Raw genomic sequence first — 13,777 nt, forward strand, 5'->3', positions numbered from 1 at the left:
CATGGGTAGCACGCGGTTGGTGACTTCTGGGTAACTCAGTGTAAGAGTTCGTGCTGGCACACAGCTGAAGTTAGCTCATTGTTTAAGGTGTCAGCTTACGGACCGAAAGGTCTGTGGTTCGAACCCAACCTCAGCTTCTCAATTGCTCCTGTCTAGGCTTGGGCAAACTGGCACTATTCTAGTCCTAGCGCCTTCTTTCGTTGGAATGATAACTAGGTATTGAGAGAGTGCTACAGCTGAACGACGACTGTCTAGGCCCAAATAAACGGTCGTGTTAAAGGGTTTGGAACTGAGGACTGCCCTACAATTTTGTCCACTAGTCCCAGCTGTTACCAGAACGGAACTGTTAGTTGTCTAAAAATTTCGTCTTAGCTACGGACTGATCGTTTCTGGTCAATTCTCACATTCTGCTTATATTTGTCGTCACCACGCGTTCAGCCACCAGAATGCATCGTGCTGAGTCCCCATAGATTTATCCTCGTTCCGCTCTCACGTGTGACTCCTATTGGTCGTTGCATTTCGTTATTTTTCTGCTCCGTCGTGCATAACTTTTGGTTCCTATTGGTTATTCGGTTGAAGAGAAAGTCTCGGCCAATTCATGCCATTTTTTCCGATGTATATAAACCGCCTTACTTCGCGGCGAAAAAACCTGTTCCTGTGCTCGACTTTGGCTTCTTCCTTACGCGAGTTGACGGGTTACCTCCGGACGACACAACACCAACCCCTCACGAGATTCCGTTCTATGCCGTAAACCCAGTGCAACCAACCGGGCACGGTAAGGCAGTTGCGGAGAATATATATATCGATATTCAAACGCAATCTTTTGACGCACGGTGCTCAGGCTTTAAAAACTTAAAAGGAGACTGCACTCAGTGCCGCTTGGCGGATCCAACAGGCTAACGTGACTTCTACCCTAGGCGTGCTTTCATTAATGAAAGCAGAATAGGCTTTAACGATTCTAGCACTCACTTTGTCGGCACTTTTTCCATCCGGCATAATGCACTGCCTTTAATGGTCCTGATGCCTTGACCGGCTTCTGTGGTTTATTATCCCAGTCTTCTAGTATATCACTTTGCGCTCTGAGGATACCAATCGCAGGCTAAAAAAGCATGGCAATATCATATAGGTTATTTGATGTATTTTGTATCTGGATGGTATCCGAACCACGTGGTGCAAGTCGTTCGCATACTCCAAGTACTTATAAGATCTTATAAGATCCTGTTCGGGAAAAAGCTGCACACTTTAAGCCGATCGCTTTTCCGATAATTGATTCGACTAAGAATTTCGAGACGATAAATAACAAAGGGCGGCACAGACGGGCATCATTTTTGGTGATGACCTTAGGGAAGCACTCTCCATAGAGATTCATGCCCACGGATGTTGGGGAATGAGGATCGAAGGAGTGCAGCAAAAGTCTTTGGCGTACCTCTGAAGGAAAGATATTGTCAAAAAGCAGTCACGAAGATGCATTTCGCCTGGCACGATTTCCACCAGATTTTCGCCATTGGTGATGTTAGTCAATGCATCGTCAATCCGGGCAGATCCGTGCTTATTTTCTTACGAGATCCAACGTGATTTGGGCCGCGGCTTCGTTTTAGAGTGCACGCAGTGAAACGCCGAATTCCTAGTTTTTCGGACTTTGAACCAATATTTATTTAGCCGGTTGGTTTATATCGCGTTTATAGGTTGTTTAGACTAGTAGATTTGATGACCGAATCTTGCAGGCAGTGGATATCCTAGCGGCGAATGGTGCTCTTGATCGCTGGGCGGTGAACCATGGCATGATCTGACTCCACTCACCTGTTTCAAAAGAAGTAGTTATCTTCAGCACAAGATCGTCTATGATCAAGTTCTATGTGGCCAATCTGGTTACCCTATTGCCTGTGGTGTGCATAGCTCCAGGTAACGATTTCATGGTTTGTGTTGAAAGTTTTGTAGTCAGACCGTGTTTGTGAGAACAGTCACTGTTATCGGCTTTGTGGGAGTCTCCAAACATTTCACCCAGATGGCTGTGATACGATTCTTCCCAACCTAGAGAACAACACCATCGCTGCACTTTGTCATGTGCAGGAATCTGGGAATTCCCTACGTTAGAATCTTTCGCGGTGTCGCTGCTACAGTTTGTTGATGTTAATTCGGAGATCACATGCAGTTGGGGTTTGGACTGGTTGGCTACCAATCCTGACAGCCCCGGTTAGTACGAATCAAGTCTAGTAAATTGTCTTCAGTTACCATACTCACCACATTCACATGAGTTAGATAGAGAGGAGCTAATTTTTGGTCAGCTGACACCCTGAGAGCAAATCATGTATATGCTGAGCTGTTCAAGAACGTTTTCAGATGCATTATTCTGGTAGAGTCATGCTGCAAGACTGGTTGGAGCAGTCGATGTTTGCAGATTCTGTGCTTTGCATCGATACTTTGTGTGCGTGACCTGGTGGATAACTTGTTCTTTGGAGCGGAGGAGTAGAAAGCTGTCAAAGCGAGGCTTCATCAACTAATTGTTACCTCGATAATTTGGCTGCGAACCATAGTAGTTCAAAGCAACCTAATTCTAGGTTTAGGGAGCGAAATCGCATATTTCAGTTTCTACGGTCAGAGAAAGCTTACCTAACCGACGACTCGAAGCACAAATTGACTTCAGCGTTAACTCAAGTTTATTCTGCGAGACGGTAGTAAAGTATGCGTATAATTGGTATAATTTTGTGAGACGCTGGATATGGAGCGTCTTTATTTGACAAGTCACGTATTGTACCTTGCAGAGATCTATTTTAGCGAGTACTATGCTGAATTGGTGGTATCTGGAGTTTAGAATGCAATACGTGGATTTGAAGCTGTGTGTGGGTTTGTGTGTCTTCACTGACATCTAGCAGAAAGGGAGGACGTGCCGCAACGTCAAACGTGAGACAGCTTCATAGCGGTGCATCTGTTCCCTCTGGTGTTTGCGTAGAAGTATTCTGTAACTTCACGAAGGAACTTCATCGAAGTTTGATTGCATTTGCACTGCCACTCTTGCTTTACCTAAGTTTCGGGGAAATTCGGATGATATTGTGACTAGGATACACATCCACATATCGGTTTCCAGTGAAAATCCTCGTTAGGCAAAGAGTGACTTTCTGTTACTTCGGATTTCACACTACAGTTTGTTGGGGGTAATCTGCATTGACCCAGGCAGAGTGCAGTATTTGCCAAATGGACGTCGATGTGCCTCGATGGTTAAGGAACACACAGTATTTGTGGTTCGAATCCAACTCCGGAATCTCGACCGTTGCTGTTCAGGTTTGGGCAACTCGGTACTATTTTCACCCTCGTGCTTCCTTCGAGTAGCATGGCATGGACATGAAGCGTGCTACAGCTGAACGATTATTTATTATTATTTATTTGCCAAAAGAGTATCCAAACGGAATTATGGTCTTGTCAAATTCTTGAACTAACCACTCTCTTGATATAGCTTAGCGTTACGCACCAGCGGTGTGTGCTCGATTTTCCCTGTCAACCACTGCTTTTCTGTACTCTCTACTTTCAGCGAAATCCTGTTATAGCTAACCTGGGCACCGTTGAAACCCCAGATCATGTCGGAAATTCGCACAGTTGAGGTGATGAAAGAATTATTGCACTCAGCCAAACTGGATGACTCCTGCTCTTCCGGGCCGATCCAGTCTGTACTATTCTCTACTGCACTCACTTCTGATGAGTACAATCTATTCGAGGTGTCTCCTGCTCTCGCTGACAAACTTATTCGACCGGGTGCCTTTACAGTGATTGAACTGAAGGATGAACCTCGGAAAAACAACACCGGTCGCGCTTTCGCTTGTACGGATGAAGAAACATTTTCCATCGTAGAAGCAGAAACTTCCAACTCCTTACTGCTTTCCTCCAGCTGGTGGCTCCCACCTAACTCTACCAAACCGAAATCAACCTCGAATAAAGACAGCGCAACACAGGCCGTTGCTACCAAAAACTGCTTATTTTCCGAATTATTGCCAGTTTATTTTCAAAAATTTTTGAATTTTTAAATTTCGCGCCTTTTCCGCCATGTTGCACCTCAATCCGTAAAGACCGCGCTCTTTTCCTATTGGCCAGCTATACTTTGTGTGCATTAACTGACTCTTCGCTTCCCAAGGTCGCTCGAAATATATATATATATATGACGTTGCTCCCACTGTAATTCGCCTTTGGTTGAGGCAGTAAAAACCCCCTTCCGAAGGTCTGGTCTTCTTCTCTGTCTGCGCCAGGAGTGGTTGGGTTCGCATCATAGCTGGGGAGTTGTGCGCTCGTTCTCAGGTCGCGTATATCCGTTGATTGTACCCGATTCCGATACATATCAGAGAGCTTGGCACCTAAAGGATGTTATAGCTAAAGGAGTTTTCATTTGGTTGAGTTGAATGAGTTAGACATGGTCTTAAAAGATGAATTTACGGCTTCCGCCCCCATTTATCTTCCAATCAGTCTTTTTATCAGCGTGAGTACATTTCCAGTAGCTTTTCCTCAAGAACAGCTTGGTGCTATCGAGGCACTGAAACCGTTTGAAATTGATGGACGGTATCTTTCTGCATTGGTATGCCTAATGCGGGGGAAGGAAACTGACAACCGTATCCAAAAGAACTGACAATCTTTAATCGAGGCTATCCATCAGCCAAATCGTTCACCGGGTTTCATGGGTAGCACGCGGTTGGTGACTTCTGGGTAACTCAGTGTAAGAGTTCGTGCTGGCACACAGCTGAAGTTAGCTCATTGTTTAAGGTGTCAGCTTACGGACCGAAAGGTCTGTGGTTCGAACCCAACCTCAGCTTCTCAATTGCTCCTGTCTAGGCTTGGGCAAACTGGCACTATTCTAGTCCTAGCGCCTTCTTTCGTTGGAATGATAACTAGGTATTGAGAGAGTGCTACAGCTGAACGACGACTGTCTAGGCCCAAATAAACGGTCGTGTTAAAGGGTTTGGAACTGAGGACTGCCCTACAATTTTGTCCACTAGTCCCAGCTGTTACCAGAACGGAACTGTTAGTTGTCTAAAAATTTCGTCTTAGCTACGGACTGATCGTTTCTGGTCAATTCTCACATTCTGCTTATATTTGTCGTCACCACGCGTTCAGCCACCAGAATGCATCGTGCTGAGTCCCCATAGATTTATCCTCGTTCCGCTCTCACGTGTGACTCCTATTGGTCGTTGCATTTCGTTATTTTTCTGCTCCGTCGTGCATAACTTTTGGTTCCTATTGGTTATTCGGTTGAAGAGAAAGTCTCGGCCAATTCATGCCATTTTTTCCGATGTATATAAACCGCCTTACTTCGCGGCGAAAAAACCTGTTCCTGTGCTCGACTTTGGCTTCTTCCTTACGCGAGTTGACGGGTTACCTCCGGACGACACAACACCAACCCCTCACGAGATTCCGTTCTATGCCGTAAACCCAGTGCAACCAACCGGGCACGGTAAGGCAGTTGCGGAGAATATATATATCGATATTCAAACGCAATCTTTTGACGCACGGTGCTCAGGCTTTAAAAACTTAAAAGGAGACTGCACTCAGTGCCGCTTGGCGGATCCAACAGGCTAACGTGACTTCTACCCTAGGCGTGCTTTCATTAATGAAAGCAGAATAGGCTTTAACGATTCTAGCACTCACTTTGTCGGCACTTTTTCCATCCGGCATAATGCACTGCCTTTAATGGTCCTGATGCCTTGACCGGCTTCTGTGGTTTATTATCCCAGTCTTCTAGTATATCACTTTGCGCTCTGAGGATACCAATCGCAGGCTAAAAAAGCATGGCAATATCATATAGGTTATTTGATGTATTTTGTATCTGGATGGTATCCGAACCACGTGGTGCAAGTCGTTCGCATACTCCAAGTACTTATAAGATCTTATAAGATCCTGTTCGGGAAAAAGCTGCACACTTTAAGCCGATCGCTTTTCCGATAATTGATTCGACTAAGAATTTCGAGACGATAAATAACAAAGGGCGGCACAGACGGGCATCATTTTTGGTGATGACCTTAGGGAAGCACTCTCCATAGAGATTCATGCCCACGGATGTTGGGGAATGAGGATCGAAGGAGTGCAGCAAAAGTCTTTGGCGTACCTCTGAAGGAAAGATATTGTCAAAAAGCAGTCACGAAGATGCATTTCGCCTGGCACGATTTCCACCAGATTTTCGCCATTGGTGATGTTAGTCAATGCATCGTCAATCCGGGCAGATCCGTGCTTATTTTCTTACGAGATCCAACGTGATTTGGGCCGCGGCTTCGTTTTAGAGTGCACGCAGTGAAACGCCGAATTCCTAGTTTTTCGGACTTTGAACCAATATTTATTTAGCCGGTTGGTTTATATCGCGTTTATAGGTTGTTTAGACTAGTAGATTTGATGACCGAATCTTGCAGGCAGTGGATATCCTAGCGGCGAATGGTGCTCTTGATCGCTGGGCGGTGAACCATGGCATGATCTGACTCCACTCACCTGTTTCAAAAGAAGTAGTTATCTTCAGCACAAGATCGTCTATGATCAAGTTCTATGTGGCCAATCTGGTTACCCTATTGCCTGTGGTGTGCATAGCTCCAGGTAACGATTTCATGGTTTGTGTTGAAAGTTTTGTAGTCAGACCGTGTTTGTGAGAACAGTCACTGTTATCGGCTTTGTGGGAGTCTCCAAACATTTCACCCAGATGGCTGTGATACGATTCTTCCCAACCTAGAGAACAACACCATCGCTGCACTTTGTCATGTGCAGGAATCTGGGAATTCCCTACGTTAGAATCTTTCGCGGTGTCGCTGCTACAGTTTGTTGATGTTAATTCGGAGATCACATGCAGTTGGGGTTTGGACTGGTTGGCTACCAATCCTGACAGCCCCGGTTAGTACGAATCAAGTCTAGTAAATTGTCTTCAGTTACCATACTCACCACATTCACATGAGTTAGATAGAGAGGAGCTAATTTTTGGTCAGCTGACACCCTGAGAGCAAATCATGTATATGCTGAGCTGTTCAAGAACGTTTTCAGATGCATTATTCTGGTAGAGTCATGCTGCAAGACTGGTTGGAGCAGTCGATGTTTGCAGATTCTGTGCTTTGCATCGATACTTTGTGTGCGTGACCTGGTGGATAACTTGTTCTTTGGAGCGGAGGAGTAGAAAGCTGTCAAAGCGAGGCTTCATCAACTAATGGTTACCTCGATAATTTGGCTGCGAACCATAGTAGTTCAAAGCAACCTAATTCTAGGTTTAGGGAGCGAAATCGCATATTTCAGTTTCTACGGTCAGAGAAAGCTTACCTAACCGACGACTCGAAGCACAAATTGACTTCAGCGTTAACTCAAGTTTATTCTGCGAGACGGTAGTAAAGTATGCGTATAATTGGTATAATTTTGTGAGACGCTGGATATGGAGCGTCTTTATTTGACAAGTCACGTATTGTACCTTGCAGAGATCTATTTTAGCGAGTACTATGCTGAATTGGTGGTATCTGGAGTTTAGAATGCAATACGTGGATTTGAAGCTGTGTGTGGGTTTGTGTGTCTTCACTGACATCTAGCAGAAAGGGAGGACGTGCCGCAACGTCAAACGTGAGACAGCTTCATAGCGGTGCATCTGTTCCCTCTGGTGTTTGCGTAGAAGTATTCTGTAACTTCACGAAGGAACTTCATCGAAGTTTGATTGCATTTGCACTGCCACTCTTGCTTTACCTAAGTTTCGGGGAAATTCGGATGATATTGTGACTAGGATACACATCCACATATCGGTTTCCAGTGAAAATCCTCGTTAGGCAAAGAGTGACTTTCTGTTACTTCGGATTTCACACTACAGTTTGTTGGGGGTAATCTGCATTGACCCAGGCAGAGTGCAGTATTTGCCAAATGGACGTCGATGTGCCTCGATGGTTAAGGAACACACAGTATTTGTGGTTCGAATCCAACTCCGGAATCTCGACCGTTGCTGTTCAGGTTTGGGCAACTCGGTACTATTTTCACCCTCGTGCTTCCTTCGAGTAGCATGGCATGGACATGAAGCGTGCTACAGCTGAACGATTATTTATTATTATTTATTTGCCAAAAGAGTATCCAAACGGAATTATGGTCTTGTCAAATTCTTGAACTAACCACTCTCTTGATATAGCTTAGCGTTACGCACCAGCGGTGTGTGCTCGATTTTCCCTGTCAACCACTGCTTTTCTGTACTCTCTACTTTCAGCGAAATCCTGTTATAGCTAACCTGGGCACCGTTGAAACCCCAGATCATGTCGGAAATTCGCACAGTTGAGGTGATGAAAGAATTATTGCACTCAGCCAAACTGGATGACTCCTGCTCTTCCGGGCCGATCCAGTCTGTACTATTCTCTACTGCACTCACTTCTGATGAGTACAATCTATTCGAGGTGTCTCCTGCTCTCGCTGACAAACTTATTCGACCGGGTGCCTTTACAGTGATTGAACTGAAGGATGAACCTCGGAAAAACAACACCGGTCGCGCTTTCGCTTGTACGGATGAAGAAACATTTTCCATCGTAGAAGCAGAAACTTCCAACTCCTTACTGCTTTCCTCCAGCTGGTGGCTCCCACCTAACTCTACCAAACCGAAATCAACCTCGAATAAAGACAGCGCAACACAGGCCGTTGCTATCCCCAACACCGTGATTGCTGTGAAAAAGTCCTATTACGAGTTGCATAGGTCTATCGCTCCTTCGTTGCGGTTGTTGAAACAGTACCTATCCACTTCCACTTATCACGGACCGGTTGAAGATGGTAATCACTTAACTTCAGATGAATCGACGCTTATGAGTCCGCCCCTTCACAGTCGATCAGACCTCATCCAAGCATTCCCGTGCAGTCCAACCGAATTAAGTTTGGCTCTAAAACGGTTGAGAGCCTGTGAAGTTGACGGGGCCATCAGAATTATGGATAGAGAATATCTGACGCAGGTGAGCCCAGTGCGCAATCTAATCACGCTGCTACTACGAGACGATGTATTCACGTCTAGCTGTTCGCATTAACATTGTGAGTTAATTCTCACATGATTCCCCTCCAGTTGAAGATCACATGACTCGGGTCAACGGTTTACTGGAAGGAGCAAGGATGGACGCGCCTGTGGCGTTTTCTTTTCCGCGTTCTTCCTGGATATTCAGTGTAGGACACTGATAATCAACTCCTTTTTGCACGACTTTACGAGGGGAAAGCTGTTTATTTATGGCTCACCCAAACACACCTTGTTGCAAGGCAAAAGGATGAGTCCGACGTTTTAATATGACCATTGGGTGTTCATATGTGAGCTAGTCATCCGGTTTCCAATTTTACTCACCCAGGAGTTTTCCAGTGCATGGTGAAGCGAAAATCATTTTAAAAAACAAATGTACGGATTAATGCGCTGATAACTGTCTTACCAAGAGGCACGTCAGGTAGGGTGTCACTGATGCCGTCACATTCTACTCCACTCATGGTTTCAGGTAGAGCAAATATCCATATCTTGCACGTGTTGCGCACGACTTCCTGCATTTAGCCCGCGGTCAGTTTTTTTCTGACGAATAGGTTTGGACGTACACGTCTAACCAAAAAGCTTTTACCCGTCCACCTTAGTTGTTAATGTGCGGGATTTTCATTCAGCTTATCTTCCAGCCAATCGTATTTGACTCTACTTATGCCCACGGATCCGTTATCTTCCCGTTCGGGCTTTGTATCTGAGCTTTTGTTTTCGAAAATCCGTTCAGTCACCCGGTTACTGGTTTTGCAACGGATTGTGCCTATTGCCACCAAAACTTATCATCAGTTTATGGTTTTCTCGCTGTAACAGCTTGTTTAAATACAGCTGATCTGACGGCCTGGACACCACCCTGTCAACTAACCGGTGATTATATGCCGAATGTCAGCTAGCAACTAGAAATGCCCTAGAAGAAAATTACTACCAGGCGCTGTAGTAGGCAGAAATGAGAATCCACTATTTTCCTTGAAATAAATGCGTTTATTTTTAGGCCAGATCGCTCGTACGTGGAGAAAACTCATTCCTTCATAATTAATTCAAGTTTTACTCATTCACAAGTCAAAGATATTCAGATAGAAGTTGGGCGAGATGGCTCAGTGGTTAGAGCGCGGATTCATTGGCCAGAAGGCCCGTGGTTCGAACCCGACCTCTGCCTCTCGACTTCCCCTGTCTAGGCTTGGGCAACCTGGGAATATCCCAGCCCTCATGCTTCCTTCGGGTAGCATGACAGCTAGGCACCGGAAGGGTGTTAGAGATGGACGATTTTTAAGGTTTTTAATGAAAAAGCAGGTGGGTGGCCGTCACACATTGTGGATGAATGCTGAGCCGTATGACAGTTGGTGGAAGATATTTTCAAAATCCACGTAAATTGGCGTAGATACGTGCCTTTCATCGTCAAGAAGTCGAACTCATCCCTTGCCTATCCTTCTATGACTATTCAGTCATTATGCATCAAAATGGACTTTCTGAGTCCTGCTTTTCTGTGCTGGATATTTCCGGGTTGATGGTAGTTCCTGTTTTTAAACTCATTTTGTTCACTCCCGAATCTGCTGTTGATAATGAACGTAACTTTCTCTCGTCCCTTCATAGAGTACTTAGAAGCTGTATCAATCGTATTAAGGGCGGTCGAGAAACGTACATTGAGATAACTCAGTCGTTAAGACGCCAACTTACGGATTGGAAGGTTTGTGGTTCGAACCCGACTGCTCCTGTCTAGGTTTGGGCAAGCTTGCAGTATCCCAGCCCTCGTGCTTGCTTCTGTCGGCACGGTAGCTAGGCACAGAAAAAGTGCTATAGCTGAACGATAACTGTCTGGGCCCGAATAGGCGGTCGTGTTAAAAAGTCTGCAACTGAGGCCTGCCCTGCAATTTTGTCCACTAGCTCCAACTCCTCACAGAATTCTGTGCTGTGCCTTGAACACCTTTGACACACTATCTTGGCCACCTCCTCCTACTTTTATCCAAAACTTTCTTACTTAGATGTGGCCAGTGGCATAGCGATTTGTGTAACACTTCTTTTTCCTCATACTGCTTGACGGGCATCGATACGCTACTTGGAGACCACTTTGGTATCCAGCTTCCCGTGATTGATAACCCGTAATCATCACATTATCCTGGTTTATCGTTTGTTTCTCACTTCATGGATTGAGTATTTTACAGGATTCTGGTATAAATTCCACTTTTTTTAGACTATGACGAACCCAGGCACTTCTTTTAAGATGATCAATCATGTTCTTACCACAACCGAGGTTGTCCTCCCCAAACCCCGTCATTCTACAGCTTGTCCACAAAATAATCATGTCTAATCTCAGACTCCCTTTATCAACGCTACTTCCCGCCTCCATCGTTCTAACCAAGACCAATCTCAGAATCCTTCTGGATTCCCTTACACTAAGGAGTCCAAACAGACATCTAGTACAGACTCCAATGTCTTGTAGATATCCGTCATAGCATCTTAAGTTATTCTTTTTTTGTAAGGATCCACTGAGAACTCATTGTTCTCATTGGCTTGTCACCTTTGTTTTGGTTGCCTCTTATTATGTGACAAGATTGAATTTTCCTGTCATAATCTGTTTGAGAGTGAGAGAGAGAGCGGTATATTAATTTCCACAGCGTATGTCAGTGTGTATCGATTTTTATAAAATCTGATGAATAAAGTTTTCTTTTCACTGTTTTTCGTGCGCATCCGTGGCACATTTTGTTAACCTCAGCCATTTTTCACTTTGAAGTCCCTAACCGGTCCTTAATCGGCTGAGCGCGATTGCATTTATACTCTGTCGTTATGCTTTAATAGAGGTGTTACCGACTATAGAACTTTGGAATTTATTCCATAGCCTCCAATTTGTTCAGGTAAAACTTCCTGTTTGTCATGAAAAGTGTGTTTCGTTTCCCACTTGTGATGTTCCTTCCTATACCCCTCCCACAGGTGATTCGAGACATGTTTTCTTGTGCCGATGAAAATGCGTGGAACTGGCGGAAACAAGGATTTCCTTACAAAGCTGTTCTGGACAGTTTGTCCAGTCAGCATGAAGAGTCACTTTTGAGGCAGATCATCCCGTTGTTTTTCTCTCGAAGCCGTGATTCAAGCCTCTTCTCCAGTCAAGGGGAATTCTACATGTTCCCGAGAAATTCAAAGATTTGCCAGTTAATTGGTGAACACCTCCTGTCGGTCACCCATAGCTTTGATATGACGGATTTTCTGGCTGTTTGGAAGGCTGCTGTACCTGAAGGTTTGAGGCCTAAACTTCGGAAACACTTGACTTGTGCAGGGCGCGCCTATTCGGAATTGCCTCCCTCTAGAACACTCCTTGGTTCGACCGCAAATCAGACGTCTGTAGATGTGAATTCTTCTCGATTTCGTAGTATATCCCTCCTGTGTTCCGAAGATCTCCCAGATGAGAGCGTGGAAGTACGCCTAGGCGCATTATTTCAAAGATGTAGCTTCTGGCCCGAAGCGGAGCTGGCCAGTTATCTGACCGAGTTGTTAGTTAGCCCGTTGGATTCCAAAAAGTCAGAAGCGTCCACCACCACCACCACGTCAGTTCCGTTTATGACTTCAGATTCTGACTCAGATTTCAATATGTTGATATCCCGTTGTTTTTCTCTCGAAGCCGTGATTCAAGCCTCTTCTCCAGTCAAGGGGAATTCTACATGTTCCCGAGAAATTCAAAGATTTGCCAGTTAATTGGTGAACACCTCCTGTCGGTCACCCATAGCTTTGATATGACGGATTTTCTGGCTGTTTGGAAGGCTGCTGTACCTGAAGGTTTGAGGCCTAAACTTCGGAAACACTTGACTTGTGCAGGGCGCGCCTATTCGGAATTGCCTCCCTCTAGAACACTCCTTGGTTCGACCGCAAATCAGACGTCTGTAGATGTGAATTCTTCTCGATTTCGTAGTATATCCCTCCTGTGTTCCGAAGATCTCCCAGATGAGAGCGTGGAAGTACGCCTAGGCGCATTATTTCAAAGATGTAGCTTCTGGCCCGAAGCGGAGCTGGCCAGTTATCTGACCGAGTTGTTAGTTAGCCCGTTGGATTCCAAAAAGTCAGAAGCGTCCACCACCACCACCACGTCAGTTCCGTTTATGACTTCAGATTCTGACTCAGATTTCGAATATGTTGATGTGATGGTCGATTTAGACCAGTATGATGGTGATGTCGACAGTGGAAGGGATAATCCTAAACCAGTTCCTCCTAGTGTTGGTTCTGTCCTTAGTCGACTTTGTCGAGTCACAAACACCAAGTCTGGGCGTTTTTATACAGAAAAGCATCCCGTTACATGAGCAACCATGCCTTTTTCCCCACTTTGCCTGTCCGTACATTCTTTATTTTTATACGATACAGTAACATCCAGATTCAATGATTAACACTTGCTGACTCCTCTGCCCAGAAAGAATGTCATTCAGGAATCCTATTTTTTCGTTGTTCCTGATCTTTGTACTTTCAGATTTTTTCCAGCCGTTACTCGCCGTATTGTACATCGTCTCGAGACTTTTTCCAAATGCAAGGGAAAGTATCCACATCACTTTTTTCCTCGAAACAAGCAAGTCGTCAATATATAAGTCAAGGCAGCTAAGATAACCTCACTTTGCCCTCCCAGATTCGCAACTATGCCTCTCTTTATTAAGTTTTTTTCGTATCTTGTGTGAAATGACAACTGCCTGTCTGTAATATGTCTCCATAGCCGGATGTACAAGCAGTCGGCGAATCGAAGCCACCATGTCCTACCCAAAGTTTGATCGGCAATAGCAACATCTCCAGGTGCATGCTGGCATACGTCCTTGTTATCTCCAAATACGAATACTGACTAGCACT

At 45.0% G+C, this 13,777-nt stretch overlaps 1 protein-coding gene across 1 annotated transcript; it reads left to right on the forward strand.

The window, feature by feature from the left end:
• Positions 1-1,841: 1,841 nt before the first annotated feature.
• On the forward strand, positions 1,842-13,423 carry T265_00236 (hypothetical protein; the record flags this gene model as incomplete). The annotated part of the gene is made up of 5 exons (XM_009163944.1): positions 1,842-1,916; positions 3,543-3,986; positions 4,751-4,855; positions 8,199-8,909; positions 11,888-13,423. The coding sequence occupies 5 exons, from the start codon at positions 1,842-1,844 to the stop codon at positions 12,644-12,646; spliced, it is 2,094 nt and encodes a 697-aa protein (XP_009162208.1).
• Positions 13,424-13,777: the final 354 nt, after the last annotated feature.

Source organism: Opisthorchis viverrini (genome assembly GCF_000715545.1).
Source record: "Opisthorchis viverrini unplaced genomic scaffold opera_v5_2, whole genome shotgun sequence".
NCBI classification, from domain to species: domain Eukaryota; kingdom Metazoa; phylum Platyhelminthes; class Trematoda; order Opisthorchiida; family Opisthorchiidae; genus Opisthorchis; species Opisthorchis viverrini.